General features: G+C 48.9%; 1 protein-coding gene across 1 annotated transcript in view; it reads right to left on the bottom strand.

The window, feature by feature from the left end:
• Positions 1–19,608, bottom strand: part of cdh13 (cadherin 13, H-cadherin (heart)) — a 219,033-nt gene extending 199,425 nt beyond the window's left edge. The window contains exon 1 of the mRNA XM_029154538.3: positions 19,495–19,608. Coding sequence (XP_029010371.1) covers positions 19,495–19,566 — 72 coding nt within the window. The 5' untranslated portion in view covers positions 19,567–19,608. The remainder of the gene's footprint in view (positions 1–19,494) is intronic.
• Between the last annotated feature and the right edge of the window lie 2,263 nt (positions 19,609–21,871).

Genomic DNA, 21,871 nt, shown 5'->3' with positions numbered 1-21,871 from the left:
CGAACAGCGTCACGAGTCCGCTTCATTCAAGTGCACTGCCTCAAACATAAAGGGATCGTGTATCCGTTCAAAAAAGCTATGGGGCTCTTGGCCACTGACCAAACCTGACGAGAGCACTCCTTGTGCGCTCTAAACTTTCCCCAGAGAGCAAGCCTTCACTTCCTTAAACAGGCAGAATTGAATTAGGACATTCTAGCAGCTGGCAAGTGTGAAATTGAGTTAAAGTGGACCCCGAGGTTAGACGTGTGAGATGCAGGTTTTAAACACTTCGATAGGACAGGGTGGGATGAAGCTTTCTCTGCGAGCTGAATTCCAAACATGTAACAAGAGGCGAGATAACAAACAGCTAGAGCTCTCTCGGTTCGGGCAGCGGCGAGGTTTCTGTTTGTATGTGGGTGGGCGCGCGTGCACGTGTGCGTTCAAGTGTGCGCATGTTTGTCGATCTGCACTGGGGATTATATCACCACAGGGACAATAAAGTCAGTGGAGTGATATGCAAGCTATCTGGAGAGAATTTCCCAGCAGAAGCCTTAATCTCATTCCTGCGGCAGCTTAAAACACCAAATCTGAGTCTCTGCTGTTAAGAAAAGCACAAACATGGAGCCGGTCGATAACATACTCTATTGGCCTATGTTTTTCATCACAAACAGACACGCCGCTCATCTGTCAGTCACAGCTAATGGACTCCGTTTGTTCAGTTCGGCTTATCTGGTTCACTCAAACTGAACTAGATGTATGCACACATCTGGGGGCCTCGAGGTGATAAAACCCGATGCAGCAGCAGCAAAATAACCAACAAGACTTTGCTCAATGCATCTACATCTGCTAAGTTGGTGAGTAACTACAAAAAAATCTGTTTTTCGCCCCCTCTGCGCTTGTTTGTTGTGCACATTCTACTAAATATTTCTTCCTGATGATGGATTTCCATCCATCTAAATGAGCAGAGGAGGTCTGCATCCATGCACCTGTGCGTCCGTGCTTCCATCCATCCAGTGTTGGGTCTAAATCATCTGTGTGGATGTGCCCTGACCTCACACAGTGCTGCTATCTGTCACAGCACTGCTGGCCTTCCCCTGCAATTCATAACGCCGCATGCAGACGGCCTCCAAAGCCCGCAGCAACTTCAATCTGCTGCTTATCGCCTTCCTTTTCCTATTTAACTTTCACCACCCTTCCTACTGGTTCCCCTCCCAACTCCCCTTACCTTCTTTTCATTGTCACTTTGTTCGTCACTTTTTTTCCATTTGAGCTGCCCTGTTTTGCCAGCGTCAAACCGTCTAGCTCGCCTCTTTCCCTCCGACCCTGCAGCAAATGCTTGTTCCCTCCATCCTCCAGCCTTGATGCCGAGTGTTTCCCTTATCAATCACATTTTCTCATCCACTCTTTTCCCTCCAGCAACGGAGCATTCCATCAGTCACCGCTCAACACCCACATTCAACCCTCTCACCCCGTCGCTGCGATGGTTAATTCCATCAGTCACACACCTCTCACACGCCCTCACCAAGCCCAGTCAAATCCACTGAGGTGTTAATCAATTTAACACAACGAGGGACTTCCTCCTCCGCTGGTCTGGCACCGGAATCAAGGAGAGGGCAGCAAGTTTGTCATATAAAGAGATAAATGCCACGCCGCGAAGCACGGATGATAATTAGCTTTGTCAGGCTGAAGGGGGAACCAACTGGAACCAGGCCTGAGAGGCGGTGGTGAACTGGTGTTGAGGATGGGACCATTTGCAGGCAGGCTGCAGCTGGAGACAGCTGATGGCCCTGGGCAAAGTAAGGAAGGTCCATGACAGCAATGTTCTGCTTGTGCAAAACGACTAAAATAATATTATCACTTCTCCTTTTGTATTGCATAGTTATAAAAAAAAAATATTTACTGTGGAACTATTTTACAAACTACATCTCTATTATGCTGGTGTTCAGCCATGTTCCATTATGTAGAAGTGTCAGCATGGAGACATTTTCGAATCAGTCTTCAATTAGAACTTTTAGTTTTGCCACAAGCAAACCAAGATGTAAAGCTGAAGGTTTTAAGAAAGGCTTTAAAAATAGACTGACTAAGAGAGCAGTGTCAGGCAAGCGAAACGCCAGCTGGTGCATCCAACATCAGCTCCTGTAGACTCCGAGCAGCAATAAGCAGCTGGGGAGCAGGCAGGAGCACAGACAGTCTGGCAGTGGGGCATGCAGAGGTTTATACGCAGCCGATGAACAGCTACAGTGAGTGGTAGCAGAACACAGTGAAGAGGATCAGCAGGGAAATAACCGAAAACAAAGGACAACCTGCTGAGAGGCAGGGAGGCCTACAAAATAAAAGCATGCGGTTTAAGATCGCCGCCAATCTGAAGACACTTGACAGGGCAATAAAAGAAAGAAATGATCCAACACACACACACACACACACACACACACACACACACACACACACACACACACACATACACACACACACACACACACACACACACACACACACACACACACAGAGTCAGACGGACCCAGTAGTTATCGGAGGTCCTCTTGGTGTATATAGATTTAACTCTATGGATCATTGTACAGTACACTGTAAACGCTGCAGTGCATAACTGCTAACTGTGACAAATGTGGTATCACCTCAAGTGGAATGCTGAAAGAAACGGACTATTTTTAAAGGAGCCTTGCGAAATATCTTGCAGTCAAATAATTTATAGTTGTTGATGTACGGCCAATGTTTCATACATTAATGTCCCTGAAGAAAAAACATTGGCTCTGCCAATAAATTATAGTATCGTGGATATTAAAGTCTGATTGGTGTCTTCTGCATCTGAGAGTCTCCGTGTTTATCGGCACCTTTTTGAAATTCAACGTGTTTCTTTCTGCGTTTCTCATTCTAGTCACACATTCACGCAAACTATCTTAAAATTACATCTCACCGTCTAATACAAACTAATCTTCTGCCTCGTGGTATTAAATATATATGGTGTCTGAATACTGAGGTGCTGAAAGTACTGACATTAGCACCTGTGGAGACAAATGCGAGGACAGAGCGCAGCTGAAGCCACGAACTGAGCCAATGTTCTGTCCCGCTGGTCAGAAGAAAGAGTAATGAATGTGACACACAATAGAGCTGAGGTTCTGAAATCTATAGGTCCATTTGAAGCGTGCAGTAATTCTTGGCCTCCCCGTGGGCTCGGGGAAAGCCGAGCAGCCTGTTGGAGCCTGATCATCACTGGAGGACCCTGCTCAAAGGTCTCTGTGGCCCCGGACCCGCATGGGGAGGACAATAATTGTAATGGAGGAGCTGTGATGAAATGGGGGTGGAGAGAAATGAAATGGAAGACCAGAGATAATGAACAGGGGGTGGAAGTGGGAGCCTTTTTTTCCATTAGCCGAAGCACGAGGACGAGTTATTTGTCATCATCTCACTCTGGGCTTTCTTCATCTGTGCCGCACTGTAGTCATTTTCTTTTAATTCTCCGCTAATCTGATCAGCAGCTGTTCTGCTGCTGTTCTGTCTTTAGTTCATTATAGGCTTTCCATCATTATGGCGCTCTCATTATCTCCCCTACACGACTGTTGAACACGCCGTCGTTGCTGCAATTCTCCAAATATCACTGGAAGGTGATGCTGCGTTGCCGATCTAATGATTTGTGTACCTTTAAACAATTTCAAATATTCTCTTTTATGTGTTTACTATTCACTTCCCCGTGTCTTTCTCCTTTCATCTCTGCGAGTCTCCCTTGTGATTTCCTGACAGCATCCATCTCGTTTTATTTTTCTTCCCGTCTCTCACGTTCCGTCTCCTCCAGTCGAACTCCGCAGCAGCCACTTCCGCACATTATTTAACGTCCTATTTGCCCGTCTCTTTCTTTTGGTGCCAACCCTTTTCATGTGAATTTTAATCATCCTCCTCCTCCTCCCCCTCGTCAGTCACCCCTCTCTATCTGCCCTCTCTCCTTTCCATATCAGCTTCCTCTCTGTCGCGCTCACTTGGCAGTTCCCCTCACCTCATTTGACTTTTTCAGAGAAAGACGGAAAGGCAGCGACCACTGGCGATCGGTAGGTCCCTCTCTGCCACCTGTTATTCCTCAATATTCTGCTCATCACCCTTCAGAGAGTCCGTGTGTGTGTGTGTGTGTGTGTGTGTGTGTGTGTGTGTGTGTGTGTGTGTGTGTGTGTGTGTGTGTGTGTGGCCTGGGGGGCTGATGATCAGTAGCGCTTCCATCTTCCCTGTGTTGGCAGCCTCAGGGGGACCACATACACACATACACGCACATAAAGACATAAAGACCACACAGACACACACACAGAGACACACACACGCGCGCATGCACGCCGTGTCACAGCGAGACGCATGTCGACGCCTGCGCATCAGCGCTCCTGGGACCTTCGGCGCCTCGGGCTTGTCTCTGTCTCGCTTCCTGTTAGTCAGTCTGAGTCTTCATAAGCTCGATTCTGTCAGCGAGCGCTCCGTTCTGACAGCGTGCAGTCGGAGGACAAAGTCGAGCCGCTCGATGAGAGCGAATATGCAGCGGCATAACACGAATCAAAACATGCTCTGGTAACAAACGGCTGACAAATGCGAAGACGAAACGCGGCTTCTCCCGTCACTTACAGCTCTCAGCTGCACACACACACACACACACACACACACACACACACACACACACACACACACACACACACACACACACACACACACACACACACACACACACACACACACACACACAAACAAAGCAAATCTTTGGTTTCCTGCCTCATTCCCAACTAGGACCCATTACACCCGACCTTGTGATCGCTCGCCCGGCCCTCCTCCCTCTCTCTCCTTCCTTTCTACCGTCTTGGTGGATGCTGCTGTAAAACAAGTGTGATTTGTTATTCCCTGTGGCGTGGCCTGCTATCAGGCAGCCGCTATTGTTGTGATAAAACTCAGAGCAGGGAGAACAATATCAAGGGATGGGCTGTACAGGGATATCAACAGACCCTGAAATTTTAATCTTTCCCTCTCCAAACAGCGCGGATAAAAGAACGCGGCCTCCTCCTCTCCGTCGTCCTCCTCCACCTTTCCTTTCTTACAATCCCATGACTCATTCACTCAAAATTAGGATTTCATTGGATTTGGCAGGTTATGCGTTGGACAGCTGTATCATTTCAAGCTTATGATGGAGCGGGGAGGCTGGACAAAGACTTTAAATCCCTCTGAGAGGGAAAAAATAAAAGAAGTGGCTCTGCAGTTAACAGTACTGCCCCACATACAGTGACCTGTTAGATGTGTCTACTGTGTGTATGGATCTTAGAAGCACCCTCAGCACCCTAAGACTTGCATACATACATTTCGTTGTTAATAGTTATTATAAAATCTTTATTTGAAGTACAAAATCAGGAAATGGTGAGAGGAGAGAGAGGAGGAAACGGTTTGATGCTAACGGTTAGCATCGGCGTAGGCCTAATTTGGCCCCTCTCTCATCTTCTCACCTCTGTGAGCGTTGTTGTTCTGTCCATTCTTGGACATTCTTGTCTTACAGTAGGGCAAGATGAGGAACCTCATATGACATCATACTGTAACCCAGAATGCATTTTGATCCTTTACTTAGAATGTTTTTAGTAAAATGCATGACACTTTTTGATATTTATCATGTATTATGTATATTCTCATACTCTCTCTCTCTCTCTCTCTCTCTCTCTCTCTCTCTATCTATCTATCTATCTATCTATCTATCTATCTATCTATCTATCTATCTATCTATCTATCTATCTATCTATCTATCTATCTATCTATCTATCTATCTATCTATCTATCTATCTATTAGTTACTGCAGTTAGTTAGTTATCAGTGTGCAGATAATGTGGGTCCAAGGTGAAAAAAAGGGCAACGTGGAGGAGACAGTGAGTGATGTGGCATGGTGTGAGCTAATCTCTCTTTCTCTCACACACACACACACACACACACACACACACACACACACACACACACACACACACACACACACACACACACACACACACACACACACACACACACACACACACACACACAGGCTCAGCCATGTTTCCCGGTTGTCCACTGCTGCCAGTTACCAAAGGCAGGCCTTAATTCCCTCCAATCACAACTACAAAGCCCAATCTCTCCACCCAGAGAGAGATCCAGCAAGATAAGAAAAAAAGATTGCCTCCAACCATTCTCTTTCCACACTCACCACGATAGCACACACACAGCCGCGTGTAAACCCAACCAGACACACACACACACACCCGTCTGCTTCTTCTTTGTCAGTTTTCATAACCCTCCTTATTTACTCTCGCTGTCATACAAGAGAGTGAAAATTAAATAATAGAAAACAAGACTGTGCTTTATTTGTTATTTCTTTCTCTTCTACTACAAAGTTATTGAAAACTTGTTCTTGTCATCATTGTTTACGACTCGGCTTAAGGGAAAAATTGCATCCATTCCTCTGTCTTCTAAATCCATTTTCCATTTCTTTGGGAGTAATAGAGCAAGAAGCCGGCTCCTGAGCAGGAAATGCAACAGAAGCCAAAATAGGCGCACGAAGAATATCCATATCTTTGCTTTAATTTGCTGATGACAACCTTTTGATAACGACCCTTCAGACATTTTACTTTATGAGCGAAAGATCAGGGATGATGGCCGTCTCAGCTCTGACAGACATCTTCCTTTTTCTATACTTATAAGCTGCAGGCGTGCATTAATGACTTTTATGACTACATATCCTAAATACATTATGGTTATAAAAGTGCAGTGGAGAGGTGCCAGTGATGAATGTAAAGAAGCGGCGCTATAAAAAGCAGCAGCCAGTTAACGCAGCAAATAATGAGCGGGATCTTCTTTTCCCCCATTTCCTGCGACACTCGAGCTCCTGTGTTGTGCTCTGCCAGCCTGGACCCTGGCTACCGCCCGTATACCCGTGGATGATCCAGCCTGGATCCAAATCTCTGCAGCCGTGCCTGGTAGTATGATAATAAAGGGGCTGTTTGGAGAACGCGGTGGCCGAGCCTGCGATAATGATGATGAGGGAAACGCTCAAACGTCAGGAACGGCGCCACATTTGTGCATCAAACTGGGTACAAATTACTCCGGCGCATTTAGCCAAGGAATCCGCCAGTACGGGCTGAGACCGGTTTGAATCGTGTACTGGTTTTCTAATGCGGTTGAAACATGACCAGTCTGGCTTAAAACAAAACAGAAAATAAAACAGAAAGTCACAAACTTATATCCACTGTAGTATCATTCACTTTGATATTTAGAGGTTCTTTCAACATTTGTTGGTGGAAGCCACGTGTCCTGCAAACGGATTCACATGCTTTATTTGTCCCAGTGATTAAATTACAGTGCAATAGAGCCGGATGACGGATCTCATCATAAAAAAGTCGCGTTACTGTAAAAGTGCCAGGTTTAACGGCCATCGTCGGACATAAAGTAGCAAACCATAACTCAGCCTTCCGCGTAATCCGGCACAACGCAACATTAAGCCCCATTCATTTTCTATGGGCTACTTGTGATTCAAATTCCAAAGTACTGTGGGATAGAATCTGACACACGATTCGACAGGGCCACGGAGACGGGACCTTCCTTCAATGCAAATGAGATAAAGAAGTTCTGTATTTTTTTGCAGATGCCGGGCTAAGAAACGTCCCCTTCTCTTTCCAGGTCGTTTTTTTGCCTGCGCCACCTCAGTCTCACACCTAGAGCCCACATCTGCTTTCCAGATGTGTTGCAAGGTCACATAGTTGGAAGGTCACCGTCGGAGGAAGGGAAGGCTTATTTTACCAGCGACGGTAGCAAGTGTGTGGAGATGATGAGCAATTTCAATTCTAGCGGCTCTTGGTCATAAATGCTCTGAATAATGCTTGAAAACAACGATTTAAAATTGGAATCAATTTACATCTGTCTCAGGTGCGACCTCATCTAGATGCTCCGGATGCTCCAGAGGCATAAAACAAGCAGGTGTAAACAGGACCATATGTTAGGTGAGAGACAGTCACGGGCAGAGAAGGGGATGAAAAATGGACTTGAACAGAGTATAGGTAGTTGCTTTAGAGCCCGCGATTTGTCATTCTCCGCGGCGACCTGTACACACTACAACCAAATAAATATTCATGACAAGTGAAAAGGGTTGCTCGCTCTCGGTCTCCCACCACCGGAAAAAAGGCCTGGGTAAATCTCCGCGTGAGAAATGATGCTGTCGGGGCGCATTTCAAAGCCACAACTCAGCGACCCCGTCCACCCACCGTCCACACGTCAGCGCTGCCGCAGCCCCTCCGTCTCTTTCCCTTCTCATTACCTGCTGTTCGCTTCCTCGTCCAGTCTCCAGCTGCTTCAACTTTTCCAACGTTCTACCATTAGTTTTCTGCTTTGCATCTTTAAGCACAGTGGGGGTTGAACGGAAGTGCTGGACGGAGAAAGGGTGAAGCTGTGAGATAAACATTGAGCAGTACTAGGCACTAGTACTGTAGTATTACTGATCCCCTCCACACTGGCTCAGTACAGTACAAATGTAAGTTAGTAGGCCTGCACTTCATCTCCCAGTAGCCAGAGTAGGTACATATCGTCATGGTTACAGTAATAATAGCACCAGGTTTGAGCAGAAAAAGATGGTCTGGATAAAACCATCTACACACCTAAAGATTACAATACTTGATTTGGGGATAACATTTAAAAGGGCTTAAATACAAATTGGGCAAAACAAAGATAACATAACCAAAACTCAATAAATATCTGAATGAGGTTGGAGGAATAATGGAGAGCGGCCAGCCTTGGGGACATCTGACCTTTCCAAGGGAGAGCTGAGATAACGGGGATTATATCCAAGAAGAGAACTGAGAGCCAAGACCCAATAATCTAAATTGAATGCGAGGAGCAGTAGCTTTTGCACTGAGTTGAAAATGTTTATTTCTGTAGTTGTAAATAAGAAACGTAAAACTATTTTATAGGTAGACAGGAGTCTAACTATGGTGCTCGTAAATATAAGGACAAAAGTAAGCAGTGATTAAATTGAATGATTGGGTAATAAAAGAATAATAAATGTTTTTATGAATATTACTCCTTGAAAAAGAATGATATTCATAAAAAGGTATTGTTCTATCATTTATTTCCTTGCAGCCCTTAAACAAAGCCCTGACAACAATGGTAAATGTTTAAACGTGTAATGAAGTGGGTGAACAGTGTGAACGTGGTTTCCAGGTTGTGTAAAAGCTGAAGTATGTTTATCTCAAGCTGTGCAGGTCACCCGCGCTTCTCCCGTGGTGAACGCCGCAGACGCCTCCCTGCTTTTCAAACGCTCCGGATGCTGAATGCTAATGCACGTGTGTGCGAACACGCCGTGCTGGAGGTGCAGAGCTGTCTGCCTGTCTTTGTACTCCCTCTGATGGGCGACTGATAAAGGGAAAAAAAAAAACCTGCGGTTCCTTCTGGGGCTCTGTGGGGGCAATTAAAACGGCGGAGGCTCCACACGAACACACTCCGACAAACACGCGCACGCTTTGGCACAACTTGATGTGTTCGGCTGGAGATGCGGATGCGTCACCGAGCGAGTCGAGCCTCAAATCTCTGATTTGGAGTCAAGGTTCCAATGTCAGGCGTCGAGTCTCGGGAGGATAAGTCAAGTGGAGCATCTTTGATGCTGAGTCATGTTTATAAAGCTATTTCTAGACATTTCAATGTAGGTAGGAATTTGGCGCATTAGCATTTACAGGAGGAATAAAGAGACAACATCAGTTTTGTAAGTGCGGTTGATGAACAAGTGTGAAATATTCAAGCTTGTGTTTAAGGTAATTGTTATGAATTCTTATGTAAAACGCCTGTCATGCGAAGGAATGCAGCATCTTTCTTGACAAAGAGCTCCCGCGTACAGTAATCTACCTGTCTGGTGTTACTCAAGGTTATTCTAATGAAAAGGAGAGTAAGAGCATGGAGTGTGTTTGACGGATTGTACGGGTGAATGACTGCAATGTCTGGCGTTTGGAGTGTTGAGTGCTGAGTGCAGCACATCCCGCAGGTTGAAAAGGTTGTGGAGAGACGGCGACAGCCCAAAGCGCTGCGTTTCCATAGGTGAGACGGAAAAAACACAAATAGCAGATGTTTGATGCAAGGATGAGCGCTGAGAATCACATCTACAGCAAATGGTGAAATAAAATCCTCTATTAATCAACATTTCCTGGAATTTACTGGAGCTCTTTGCTGTTTTTATGTTTGGTTTGGTTTTATCTGAGTGTTAGAGGGGTGTTGCCTCTTATCTGCAAATGTAGGAATTAGCTGAGTTTGATGTTGACATCACTGGTCATCATCTGTGTAATACTGTGGTCAAGTGAGCCGCGGTTCTCCCTTTGGTGGTCAAACGAGAACGAGAACAACAAGAACGAGAACGAGAACGAGAACAAGATCGAGAACGAGAACGAGAACAAGAACAAGAACAAGAACAAGAACAAGAACAAGAACAAGACAAGAACAAGAACAAGAACAAGAACAAGAACAAGAACAAGAACAAGAACAAGAACAGCAACAACAACAACAACAACAACAACAAAAACAACAACAACAACTGCAACAACAACAACAGCAGCATGTCCCTTTAGGGGCTCAGTAATACACAGACGATGCTGCTAATTCAAACACTGCACTAAGCCCCATCATCATCCACTCCTAATCTTGGCAGCATCATTTCATGTCTGCTCTCCCACGCAGTCATTCTGACTTCTTGTCTAAGTGAAGGTTCTTTCCAACTTGAGCCTACATATATAGAGGAGCAGAAGCAGCTTCCACCCACCCAGCGCTAAAACAAAGTGAAGTGCTGGAGCCTCTTCAATTTCAGAGGAGAGAAAATAAATTGTGTGCGCTTTTGATGTTGAGAGTTATCAAGAAGCACCTGTGGTGGAGTCAAACACTTGACATGTGCATTAGTTTCTGAAGTGTTTTGGTTCATGAAGGCTTAGAATAAAAGACTGTATAAGTGATGAACACCACCTTATATGAAGCCTAAAGCGCACAGCGACTGACTCTGGCTCTGGAGGAGCCGTGACTTTAAGGAACGCTGTGTGTCTCCAGTTGTACTTTCCACCAGGAATACACACATTTTGTAAAATTCTGCTTTTAGCCACTAGGAGATACAGTACTTGACGCCGGGGTCCGGACACTTGCAGCCGTCGGCCTGCGCCGACTCCTATCGCTCCCACGGCCGTGTGATAACAGAGGCGCTGCAGTCATGGTGTGAAAGCAGAGGGAGTGGATCTAGTGGCCCAGTAGAAATGAAAAGCAAATGGAAAGCGCATTAAAAAGAGAGATTTCTCTGCATTTCACAAAATGTTTGATCTATGAAACTGTACAGCAAGTGGGCAGACGCTGCCCGAGAGCCAGACTAGGCCACGGCAGCCGCTCATAAATCACGGGACAGAAGCATGTTAATTTAAGCCCATGTCCTCTGCTGGTAGGAACAGATTGCACCTACACTACGGCACCACGTAATGAATGTGCACGCTCCTGGCCCGGATTCCCAGGCTCAGCTTCTGCAGGGAAAGATGAAAGCCAGAGGGAGGGAGCGATAAAGAGCAAGGACCAAGACACGGCTTTTACAGATAAAGCACGAACTTATATATTCTCTTAATAAATAAAACACAATGAATTCATCAATAGTGGCTCAAAACCTGATTATGGAAGCGCACGATGCAGCCGCCACCAGGCTGCACTGAACCGGGCGCCTGAAGCGACGTTTAAACGAAGACGAATCCTCCTTTGAACCTTGTTACTTATTGGCACGCTGTCGTGGCTGTTGCACAGGCTTAAAACGAGATTGTTCGCAGCCGCGGCTGTCATAAAGCGGCTGTGATCAACGACAATGGGGAAGACAGCCTCCGCGTGCTCGCGTTCCGGCTGTAGGCCTGAAAAGGACACTCTCCTTCCTCCTCTGGCTCCATTAGAAATAATTATCCTCCATCGATCGGCACCGTGAGCTCGCACTGTCCGTTAGCGGCGGCGCCGAGCGCGTGGACGCGCTCCGCTCCGGCGCCGCCGAAACGGCAGAAAGGCCCCCTTTGAGCGGGACGGTCGCCGGGGCGGCTGTGATGGCGCACGCGCCGATAACCAGCCGCCCGGTGCGGGAGCCGAGCCGTCAGCGCGGAGGCCACCGCAGCAGAAAATTGTGTCCAGTAAAGCGTGCGAGGAGCGGAGAGGATGTGACAGGGGAGACATGCAATCCTAATGAAAATCAAATCCAGTCAGCTCGCTCCTGGGAGAATCCATGGCAGGTAGCCTATAGCCGGGCTGCATCCCCCTATAGCTGATAGGAGAGGTGCAGCAGAGATAATGAGAAGGGTGGGGACCGGCTCTGAAGCCACGCTGTCACTGAAAACTCTGCTAGGATGTAAAACGGCAGCCGCGCACGGGGGCGCGTGGACCTCGTATACAACATGAAGGTAATCGGCAGCGTGGACGCGGTTCTGAAAAAAAACCCACAGCTCCGGGTCATCAGACAGATTCCTGCCTGGGCTCGTCGACATTTCATCCGTCTTTGGGGCCGCGAGACAATTTTCCACCCCCCCCCTCCAGAAAAAAGGCCCACGCGGCTTCTTAACGAGCGACACTCTAATCAGACGGGCGCCCAAGCAACAGGAAGCAGCGGCTTCACGGATGAGGGTCCTTTCATGAGGAACGTCGCGCGCGCTGTGTACATGAAAGTGTCAAACACTGCGGTTCCATAACGTTCCCCTGCATAAATATTACATTTAGGTAACATCAAAGCGAGGCGCCTCAGAACGCATTACAACCAGTACATAGAGTCACTATCAATTCAGCGGGATACTCGCTGCTTTCCCCCCCCCGTCTTAATTCTCTTTGCCCCATCATTTATTACATTTGTGAGCTCAAAGCCGCGGACCTGCCCGAATTAAAAAGAGATAATCCGGCGAATGGAGGGCATCATTAATTGTGTCTAAAGGAATTCAACTGAAGTGGAAACCCTCTCTGTCAGAGGCGGGCGAAAAGTTGCCCCCCCCCCCACACGCTGACATCAAAAGCAATAAGTGGGAAGAGCTATTCTAATTGCCTTGAAGCGACCTGCCTGCGTAGGCACCAATATAGTTCTTTGTGCGCTGGCTCACTTCAAATGAGTCCCGCAGTTCCTGTCTGATTCTTGACAGCCACGTTGGGGAAGTGGGGGAGGGGGGTGCGGGTTAAACGGCCACTCTACTGCTACACAGTAGAAAAAACCCGCCCGCATATACTGTGGAGCTTGCTGCCATAAACGCACAAGCAAACATACTCTCACACACACACACACACACACACACACACACACACACACACACACACACACACACACACACACACACACACACACACACGGACAGATGCTCGTGGTATAACTCTAAGTGAATGTGATTGGCAATTATCCTTGACAGCCTCTTGAAGGGATACCTGGCATTTTGTCGCCATCTAGGCAGCAGGGGTGAAACTGCACGCGGCAGGTTGACTCGCTCCCGGGCCTCTCTTTTTCCCGACTAGACGTTTCGGGGGGATAATGTTGGATGAGCGAGGAACAAACAGGGAGAGGAGGGTGAAATCTAGATTTGAGGAAGGAATAAAAGGAAAGACACGCTGAACAAGGCACCAGTGAGAAGCTGAGCGGGTGGAAGAGACAAAAGACGAAGCTGGAGTGAATTCCTGTTAAGGAGTCAAGAGGACCTCCTCAGCCATCAGTTCCATTTAACAGCAAAGAGCGCCTCTTCAAAGATGCCGGGACGCGAGGCGCAGCGAGGAGCCCCGGAGTCGTGTTGGTGGTGGCTTCAAACAATCACATCACACGGCTGGGAGAGCGAAGTGGCACATCAGAGACCCTGTCCCACCGGAGCCTTGAAAGCAAAGTTAAAGTCAAGGTGATAATATGTCTCGTATCATTTTCAAGCCCTGAGCTCATACTCGACTTCCCTAAAACGAGCCACCGTGCGGCGGCGCCACGTTTGTCTTGTGCCGTAACAAGGAAGTGGCGCCTTGAGATAAGAGGCTGATGTGAGGGGTCGGAGGCAGGAATCGACTGAAGGAGCATGGAGGGAAATGGAACCAGCACTCATGACGCATCATCACAATAAAACGTCCTCCTGTGGCTTTAATCGGCGTTGCTGAGTGATTCTGTCCCGTCGACACCGGGCTCGACGGCTGCGCAGACGCAACATCTGGATGAACACGCTGCCATCCGCTTCTCATCCACGGCATCCGAGGAGCCTTCATTTCCGAGCTCATGTGCCGCTTTTCCGTACAGGTGTCGGTGTTTATTCGGCGTCTTCGCCGCGCGTATTCTGTCAACAGCAACAATCTGCTCCGAGCGGCCGCTAGAACTTCTTAATTGTATAGTTTACTCCGCGACTGCCTCGGCAGATGTTGCACAGGTCTCCGGTTGTCAGTGAGTCTGGGTGGAAGGAGAGGCACGAATTAGCATGCGCGAGGTGGATGAATGCACGGGGGATAGTGCGAGGTAAGCAGGCAGCGGGCCACGCATCACGCTCCCACGCACACGGTGCACCGCGGCACCCTGGACCTCATTAAACCAGCGCTGGCACCGCACAAACACACCTCCCAAAAAAGGCTTCTCCTATGTGTTTTTGTGAATGTCCGGGATAATTGGGGCCGGGCCAGGTTGAAACGTAGCACCAGTCGCACCCCGAGGTGCTTATTACGATAACCGCTTTGAGTTTTCCTCCCCGATGCTGCGTTTAGCCCGATAAGAGCCGGTAAATATGAGGCCAGGGGTGCGCGCGCGTGCGCCGCTCGGATTTTGCGATATCTGCGTTAGCGTGCAGTAAAGTCTCACCTGTCTACGCAGCCAGGACGCATCGATCCGAGGGTTCGCTCATGAAACATGGTCATAAGTTCCATCGCTAACTTCTTGACCATCGTTAACTGCGGCTGCAATTGACTAATGAAGCCCCCGTCGCTGCTACTGCGCGTCATGTGCACGAGCGGCGCCCAGCAGATCCAGTGCTTTTACACCAACACTCCCACTGCGCCGCTGGCGCAGTCGCACGCGTCTTGGCAGGAGAGCGGAGTCATCGCACTCGCGCTGGGAAAAAAAGGGGAACTCGTGCCTCCTGCCAAACATAGACTCCAGCTCGTGAGTGTGCGTGCGCGAGACATAAAAGGAGAGGGGAGGACATTTTTGGATATTTGCGCGTGTGGAAGAGATACAGACAAACAGAGTGGGTGAAGAGCTCATGAATATCTGTAATGTGTGTTGGGGGGGGGGGGGGGCAGAGGAGGACGAGGAGAGAGAGGGAGGATGTGAACTTTGTGTCTTCTTCTCACGCACACACTTGAGATTGCTTCTTCCTGTGTTTTGAGGGGAGGGACACACAGACCCCCCTCCTCCCCCAGATGTTATCTCCAGCTGGGTATCTACATGGTTATTGTCTGTCTGTCACCTATTTTATCTGTGGGCTTGTTCATCAGCTTGTCCCAGAGCAAAACTGACAAGAGGAGGACGAGGCGAGATGGAGGTGCGATCAACTGCATTGTGCCGCCGTGTCCTTCACACACGGTCGCTGGGGTCCCTTCTGTGTGTGTGTGTGTGTGTGTGTGTCTCCTGCACTTTCTTAGCCCTGCTAAAACTCATCGCTTCACACAAATAAAGCCATTAATCTACTCTCCCAGGACCCAAGGACTTCTATCGTATTGTTTCCTCCCACTCGGCACATCTGACGTTTCCATGTACTGTCCGTTGGCCTTTTGCATAATTAGGCCGCTTATATCAAATGGAGGCAAATTCTAAAGGACTGCTTAGAGGACTTGTTTACTTTAATTGCTAATCTCTGTATCCCTCGTCCTTTCTGGCGCTACATCCTCCCCTCAGAGAGAGAGCCGTGCTAACGTCAAGGGGGAGAAAAAGATGGAAGAGAAGTGTTTTTCCTCAAAGGTCACACCCTCCCACAGTGGCGTTTAGATAACGTTTGACCTTAAAGTCCATCGCGGTGCAATGCTGCATGGGCGCAGCCACAGGGGAAAACAGAAACAAACCCAAAAAAAGCTGCGTCTCAGTGCTTCACGCTGTCCCATTAACAGGAGCGAGTGCGAGTGCACAGGTGTGTGCGTCCGCTTGCGCGTGTGCTGCGGGAAGCTTTTAGAGCGGGGCGCTTTCTATCAATAACAAGTGACTTAAAAAAAAAAAAAAACAGAAGAAGAAGAAACAACCCTCCGAAGAGCACTCCCGCAGCGCAGGCGGTGGTTGACCGTGAGGCTCTGGCACTTTCACACAGGAAAGAAAGTGACGAGTCGGAGGCTCAGACCTCAGATCCCCTCGTACAGGAAGCCCCGGGCTCGCTTTGCGGCAGCTGGAACACCAGGCGGCATTGTGGGGAGCAGGGGAGGAGATGAGGGCGGAATGAGAAGGAGCGGAGGAAGTGTGAAGCGGGGTCGCGGAGGAGACGCGGCGAGACAGACAAGGAAGAAATCACCCTGCCTTAATGACTGGCATTCCTTATTAGCGTCATCATTAGCCTTTGTAGCTTGTCATACTGCTGCTCCATTATAAAAAGCTCATCACCCAAGCAGCACCCGGTAACCGAGGGCCTGAATAGGGCAAAACAAAAGGTTGTCTGGGGGTCTGCTTTGGAGGGACTCTTCATTACGAGCAGCGATGGACGTGACGTGGGTCCGACTGCAGGAGAAGCTCAGCGTCCGTTGAGCGGCGGCCTCCAAACCTGTTGGCGTGTGTTCGTCCAAACGGCTCAAGCTGCTGTCGAAATGAAAAATGGCCAAGATTAAAAGCGGCAGGGGCTGTGTTGCTCACACCTGTTGCAGCAGCCCTGAATAATAAATGGTGCTGATATGCCGGGAATGGCCTATCCTCCCTTTTTGATATTGCCAGATCAATAAACTGCCTCCGGGCGTGAGAAAGAGTAAGACAGAAGCGAGAGCGGAGAGAAAAAGAGGCTGGAATCCTGGCGGGAGAGAGCTTTGCTGGCGCTCGGCTGACATCAGGTCCGGGCACAAACTTAGCGGGATGAACGCAGGTCAGCTGTGAATGCTGGACTCCTGCTCCATCACACGACATCAGAAATCCGCAAACACGCGTGAAGCCAAAACCGCTGCACGACAGCCGAGAAGTTTGAGCAAGTAAACGGCGGATTAGACGTCACAAATCGCGTTAATTAAGGTGAAAGACTGGCTTCAGCAGGTGGGGAGGACACTGAACACAACGAAAGCTGAGCGGAGGATGAAAAGCTCATTTACAAGAGAGACAGGGACAGAAGACCGAGAATCAAAGTGGGGAAAGGGAGGAAAAAAGAAAGGGAGAAATCCGTGCACCTGCAGCTCCCAGCTGTGCTGTGCTTATTCTGAATCATTGCTCCACCCAGAGAGACTGCTTAGCGTTTCATTTAGAAAACTGGGATTTATTGGCAAGGAGGGGGCTGCTACCGGTGTGTGTGTGTGTGTGTGTGTGTGTGTGTGTGTGTGTGTGTGTGTGTGTGTGTGTGTGTGTGTGTGTGTGTGTGTGTGTGTGTTTGTGAGGAGGCTGGCAGGTGGTGGGAGGCGGTAGGAAGGTAGGCGTGTGTGTGTGTGTGTGTGTGTGTGTGTGTGTTGTGTGTGTGTGTGTGTGTGTGTGTTGTGTGTGTGTGTGTGTGTGTGTGTGTGTGTGTGTGTGTGTGTGTGTGTGTGTGTGTGAGGAGGCTGGCAGGTGGTGGGAGGCGGTAGGAAGGTAGGCGTGTGTGTGTGTGTGTGTGTGTGTGTGTGTGTGTGTGTGTGTGTGTGTGTGTGTGTGTGTGGCAGCATATTGTGAAGAGGAACTTGGCTCCCTACCTGAGCGTCTATAAATACGAGCACCTTGTTGGCTCCCGCTGCACTGTAACACGTGCTGGAGAGGTTGACGAGGGAGAGGCTACGCGGTGCATCACGCCGTCGCTGTTTTAATTGTGCGTCGGCACGATGAACGCAAACGCGAGCGCGCTGTCGAACGGGCTGCGAAGCTCGAGGCGCGCTGACGCAACCTGGAGAACGGCGGCTGCACTTTAGTGACTTCATGGACTCATTTACATGAAAACAATTGCTGCTGGCTGAAAAGCCAGAGGGTGGAGATTCACCTAATGAGAGCTGGAAGAGACAGAAAACCAGCAAACCAAACCAGTAAACCAGCAAACCAGCAAAGCAAACCAGCAAAGCAGCCAGAGCCGTCATCTGCAGGAAAGTTGTGAGGATGTTTCAGCGCTGGTGAATAAATCCAGTCAGTGGAGGAGGGGGTGCAGCGTAAACAGTGAAACCAGCAGTTAAAGCCTTTCTTTGTAGGCACCGTGAGCCGCGCGCTTCACATCGGATCAGAACGTCGAACGCGCATTGTGGAATATGAACCCGCGACTCGCCCAATTAAAAAGGAAGAATGCGCCGCGGAACGCGTGCGCTGAGCCTACGCGGGTCGGCCGAGGAACACCGGGTCAGCGGTGCTGTCTGCTGCCTCTCAAGAAAAACATCCAGGGGACGGGAGAGGAGCAGCACAGGAACCGAGCCTCCCAGATGAGCCGTGTGCCGGCCCTGCCTCAGGGTTCAGAACCGGGCTCCGCTGGAGCGGCATCGCTCAGAACCGGGCTCCACTAGCGTGCTTTAAAATTAGCTGCCGCTTAAAGTTGTGCGGCGTCTGTCGCTCCACTCACACCATCCTGCAGGGACTCGATGTAGGACTGGATCAGTGTAGAGGTCAGAGGTCAAAGGCAGCCGGTCGTCATGGTTTGGGTGAGGACCGGATACAGTGGGACTAACACAAGATGAGACAAAGCCTCCATTTAACACTGCTGCCAAGACGTGACTGGCAGAAACAGCTGTTCAGAGGTACCTGTCTCTGCCCACATTAAAGTCAGATAAAACGGCCGAGTGGCTCGATCGCAGTGGGAATTAAGGCTGTATTAAATATCCCGGGAGAGTCCACCACGTCTGAGAGCAGCAGCCTGAGTAAAACACCCGAGGAGACGAGACAAACAACACGGCAGAGCGGCCAAGTTTGTCCTCTCTCCCTCCTCTCTGCTCATTTCGCCTGTGCTTCCCACACACACGCGCACACACACACACACACACACACACACACACACACACACACACACACACACACACACACACACACACACACACACTCGCTCTCTTAAGCCCAAAGAAACGCTCAACTTGGCGGCTGAGCGGAATATAGATGCGACTGGAGACAAGAGCCGTGATTTGCACAGAGACGTAGGATCCACCCTGCTCGCGCTCCCTCGCCCTCACTCCGCTTCTCTTCCATCCTCTGTTCCCACCGCCTTCCCGTCCTTGAGTTGCTCCGTGCTCCGCGAAATGGGACGGGAAACGCGATCCCAAAGTGAGCAATCGCCGGACCCGACACCCGCTGCCCCGAACTCGGCGCCGTGAACGGCAGCCGAGCGCGCAAAGGGACCGAACGTGGATGAACTTGCGGTGCAGAGATACGAGCGGGATCGGGCGGCTGCAGGTGAACGCGCTCCGTGCGTTATGTGCGGGATCGGGGAATAAAAAAAAACTTACCAGGGGAAGTATTAGCGCCACAAACACGAGAGGAGCCAGAGCGAACCCCGACGGAAACCCGAAGAGTCGCATCGGTTCTCCGTCTCAAATCCCACATTTACAGCCTCTCTCTCACACACACACACACGCGCGCGCACGAACGCACCACTCCTGTCTTACCTGGTGGAACAGAAAAGCCAAGAGGATGCGGACTCTAATCTCCATGGTCGGTTCAAATTGTCTCGGTGTGAGAGGGAAAGCGATTCAAGACAGGGTGATAGAGGCTGGGTCAGCTCTGCTCATAATTCCAATGTCCAAGCGCCGGAGAGAAAGGAAAGCCTTTCGCCGTGAGCCGCCAGCTGCCAACTTCCTCAAAATACAACTGCAGTCTGATCAGCAAAGCATTGGATAATGAAGCCGAGACCACGACCAATAGATTTATGAGGACAGTGAGGGGAGGGGGCGGAGGAGGTGAGGCGAGAAGGGAAGGAGAGGGGGAACGGTGGAGCTCTGAGGGGGGTTCGTCTCTCTCTCTCTCGCTCTCTCTCTCTCTCGCTCTCTCTCTCTCTCGCTCTCTCTCTCTCTCTCGCTCTCTCTCTCTCTCTCTCTCGCTCTCTCTCTGTCGCTCTCTCAGCGGAGGGTCAGCATCCTCGATTCCGACTCAGGTCACGCGCTTAAACACGCCGTCCGTTTCTAATGACAGACAGGTGCAGCGGCAGGTTCCGCGTCGTCGCCGCAGCTTTGTGCTCCCGACAGCAGCCCGTGTGATCCGTCCCTGTTCCGAAGGTGAGCTCTGCTTCCTTTCATGCCGGATTCAGCGCTGAACCCCGAACGCCTCCGTTAAGTACATCCTGAGTTCTCCTTTCTTAAACACATCCTGAGTTCTGAGTTCTTCTCTGCTAAATACATCCTGTGTATGAAGGCGCACAGCGGAGACGCCTGCGGGGCAGCCTGAGAGAAAGAAAGCTCAGTAATGATACATTTAAGTATTGTTAGATGTGAAAATACTGCATATACATGGAGCTGTTTAGAAACTGTCTTCTTCTTCTTCTTCTTCTTCTTCTTCTTCTTCTTCTTCTTCTTCTTCTTCTTCTTCTTCTTTTTCTTCTTCTTCTTCTTCTTCAACCACTGAATGATTGAAAGAAATCTGATGATTTATTAATACACTTCAGATTATTAATGGAATAACAATAGACTTGTACCAAGAAAGAGAGAATATGCTCAGACATAATGATGTTTAACTACAGTTCCCATAATGCAAAGGAATTTGCCTTTACTAAACATTTCATACTTAATCCAGCACAGTGCATTCACTGCAAGCTAAAGCTAAATTCTGTCACATCCAATGCTTTAAGATATGCAAAGTGTTCCACTCACTACATTGTTGTCAGTGTGAACAAATCAAGGCAAAATCCACGATACAAACAAGTGTTTGTGTTGCCGGGGACTGAGTAGCTCATTCGAGCTCCACTGTCGTCCAACAACTATTACAGAGACATGAATGAGCCACACTGTTGCACTGTGTGACATGTCCCTTCATTAGCATGAAAACAGCCACTGTAGTTCCCTTTGAATTAATCCCACACATGCTGCTCTGCTGCAATAATTCTCATTAAAACACCAAAATCGGCCGCTGGAAATAGTCACCGACAAATATCCTCTTTGTTTCTGTCTGTTTATTAAAAGCTTCTGACTTTTTTTGCAAAATTGTGAATATTAATAAGAAGGTTTGAAGATGAGTTGAAGTTCCGTTGCCTTGAACACAACAAAGGGGCTCGATGTTCCATTTGGAGTCGATGAGACAAACGCAGAAGTGCACTGAAAGTTTAAAGAAAGTCAGTTTCTTGTCCTTGTACCCTTTGGCAAAACAGTCACGCTGTTCTGCAACTGACTGTGACCTCTGAGCTTCCTGTTGGAAACAAGCAATTAACTAGCACATAATTATTAAAGGAGGATGGCTCCGTTTAATTCAACCCTGTGGCTGATTAAAGTCCTGATGACATATAACATAACTCTGTGTAGATTGCCACGAGTCTTTAATAATTTCATCAAGGTGTGGAATATTTGCTCCGTTTGGGGCGTATAGTGATCATTTCAGCGGTCGTGTGGAACAAAGGATGGAAGCTGCTACAGCATAACATTTGGGACAACTGCAAACTGATTGTGTTTCTATCTGATTGCGTACTTTCCCCCATACGTTTAGAAGGTAAACAGTGTGTGCTCACGGAGCTGCTTTGTAATTTCACGGCCTCCCATGAGATTCTTCACGCTGCTTCACGTGCTGCGACAGGGCTGGCGTGAGTCACCGCAGCAGCTCGGGGTCGCTCCCTTCAACACATGACAGGTCGAGCCGGGAACCCAGCTGCTGATGCTGCCGCCGGCGGACGACAGCTCTGCC

Source organism: Betta splendens, chromosome 6 (genome assembly GCF_900634795.4).
Source record: "Betta splendens chromosome 6, fBetSpl5.4, whole genome shotgun sequence".
NCBI lineage: Eukaryota > Metazoa > Chordata > Actinopteri > Anabantiformes > Osphronemidae > Betta > Betta splendens.
This window is presented reverse-complemented; position numbering and strand designations above follow the sequence as displayed.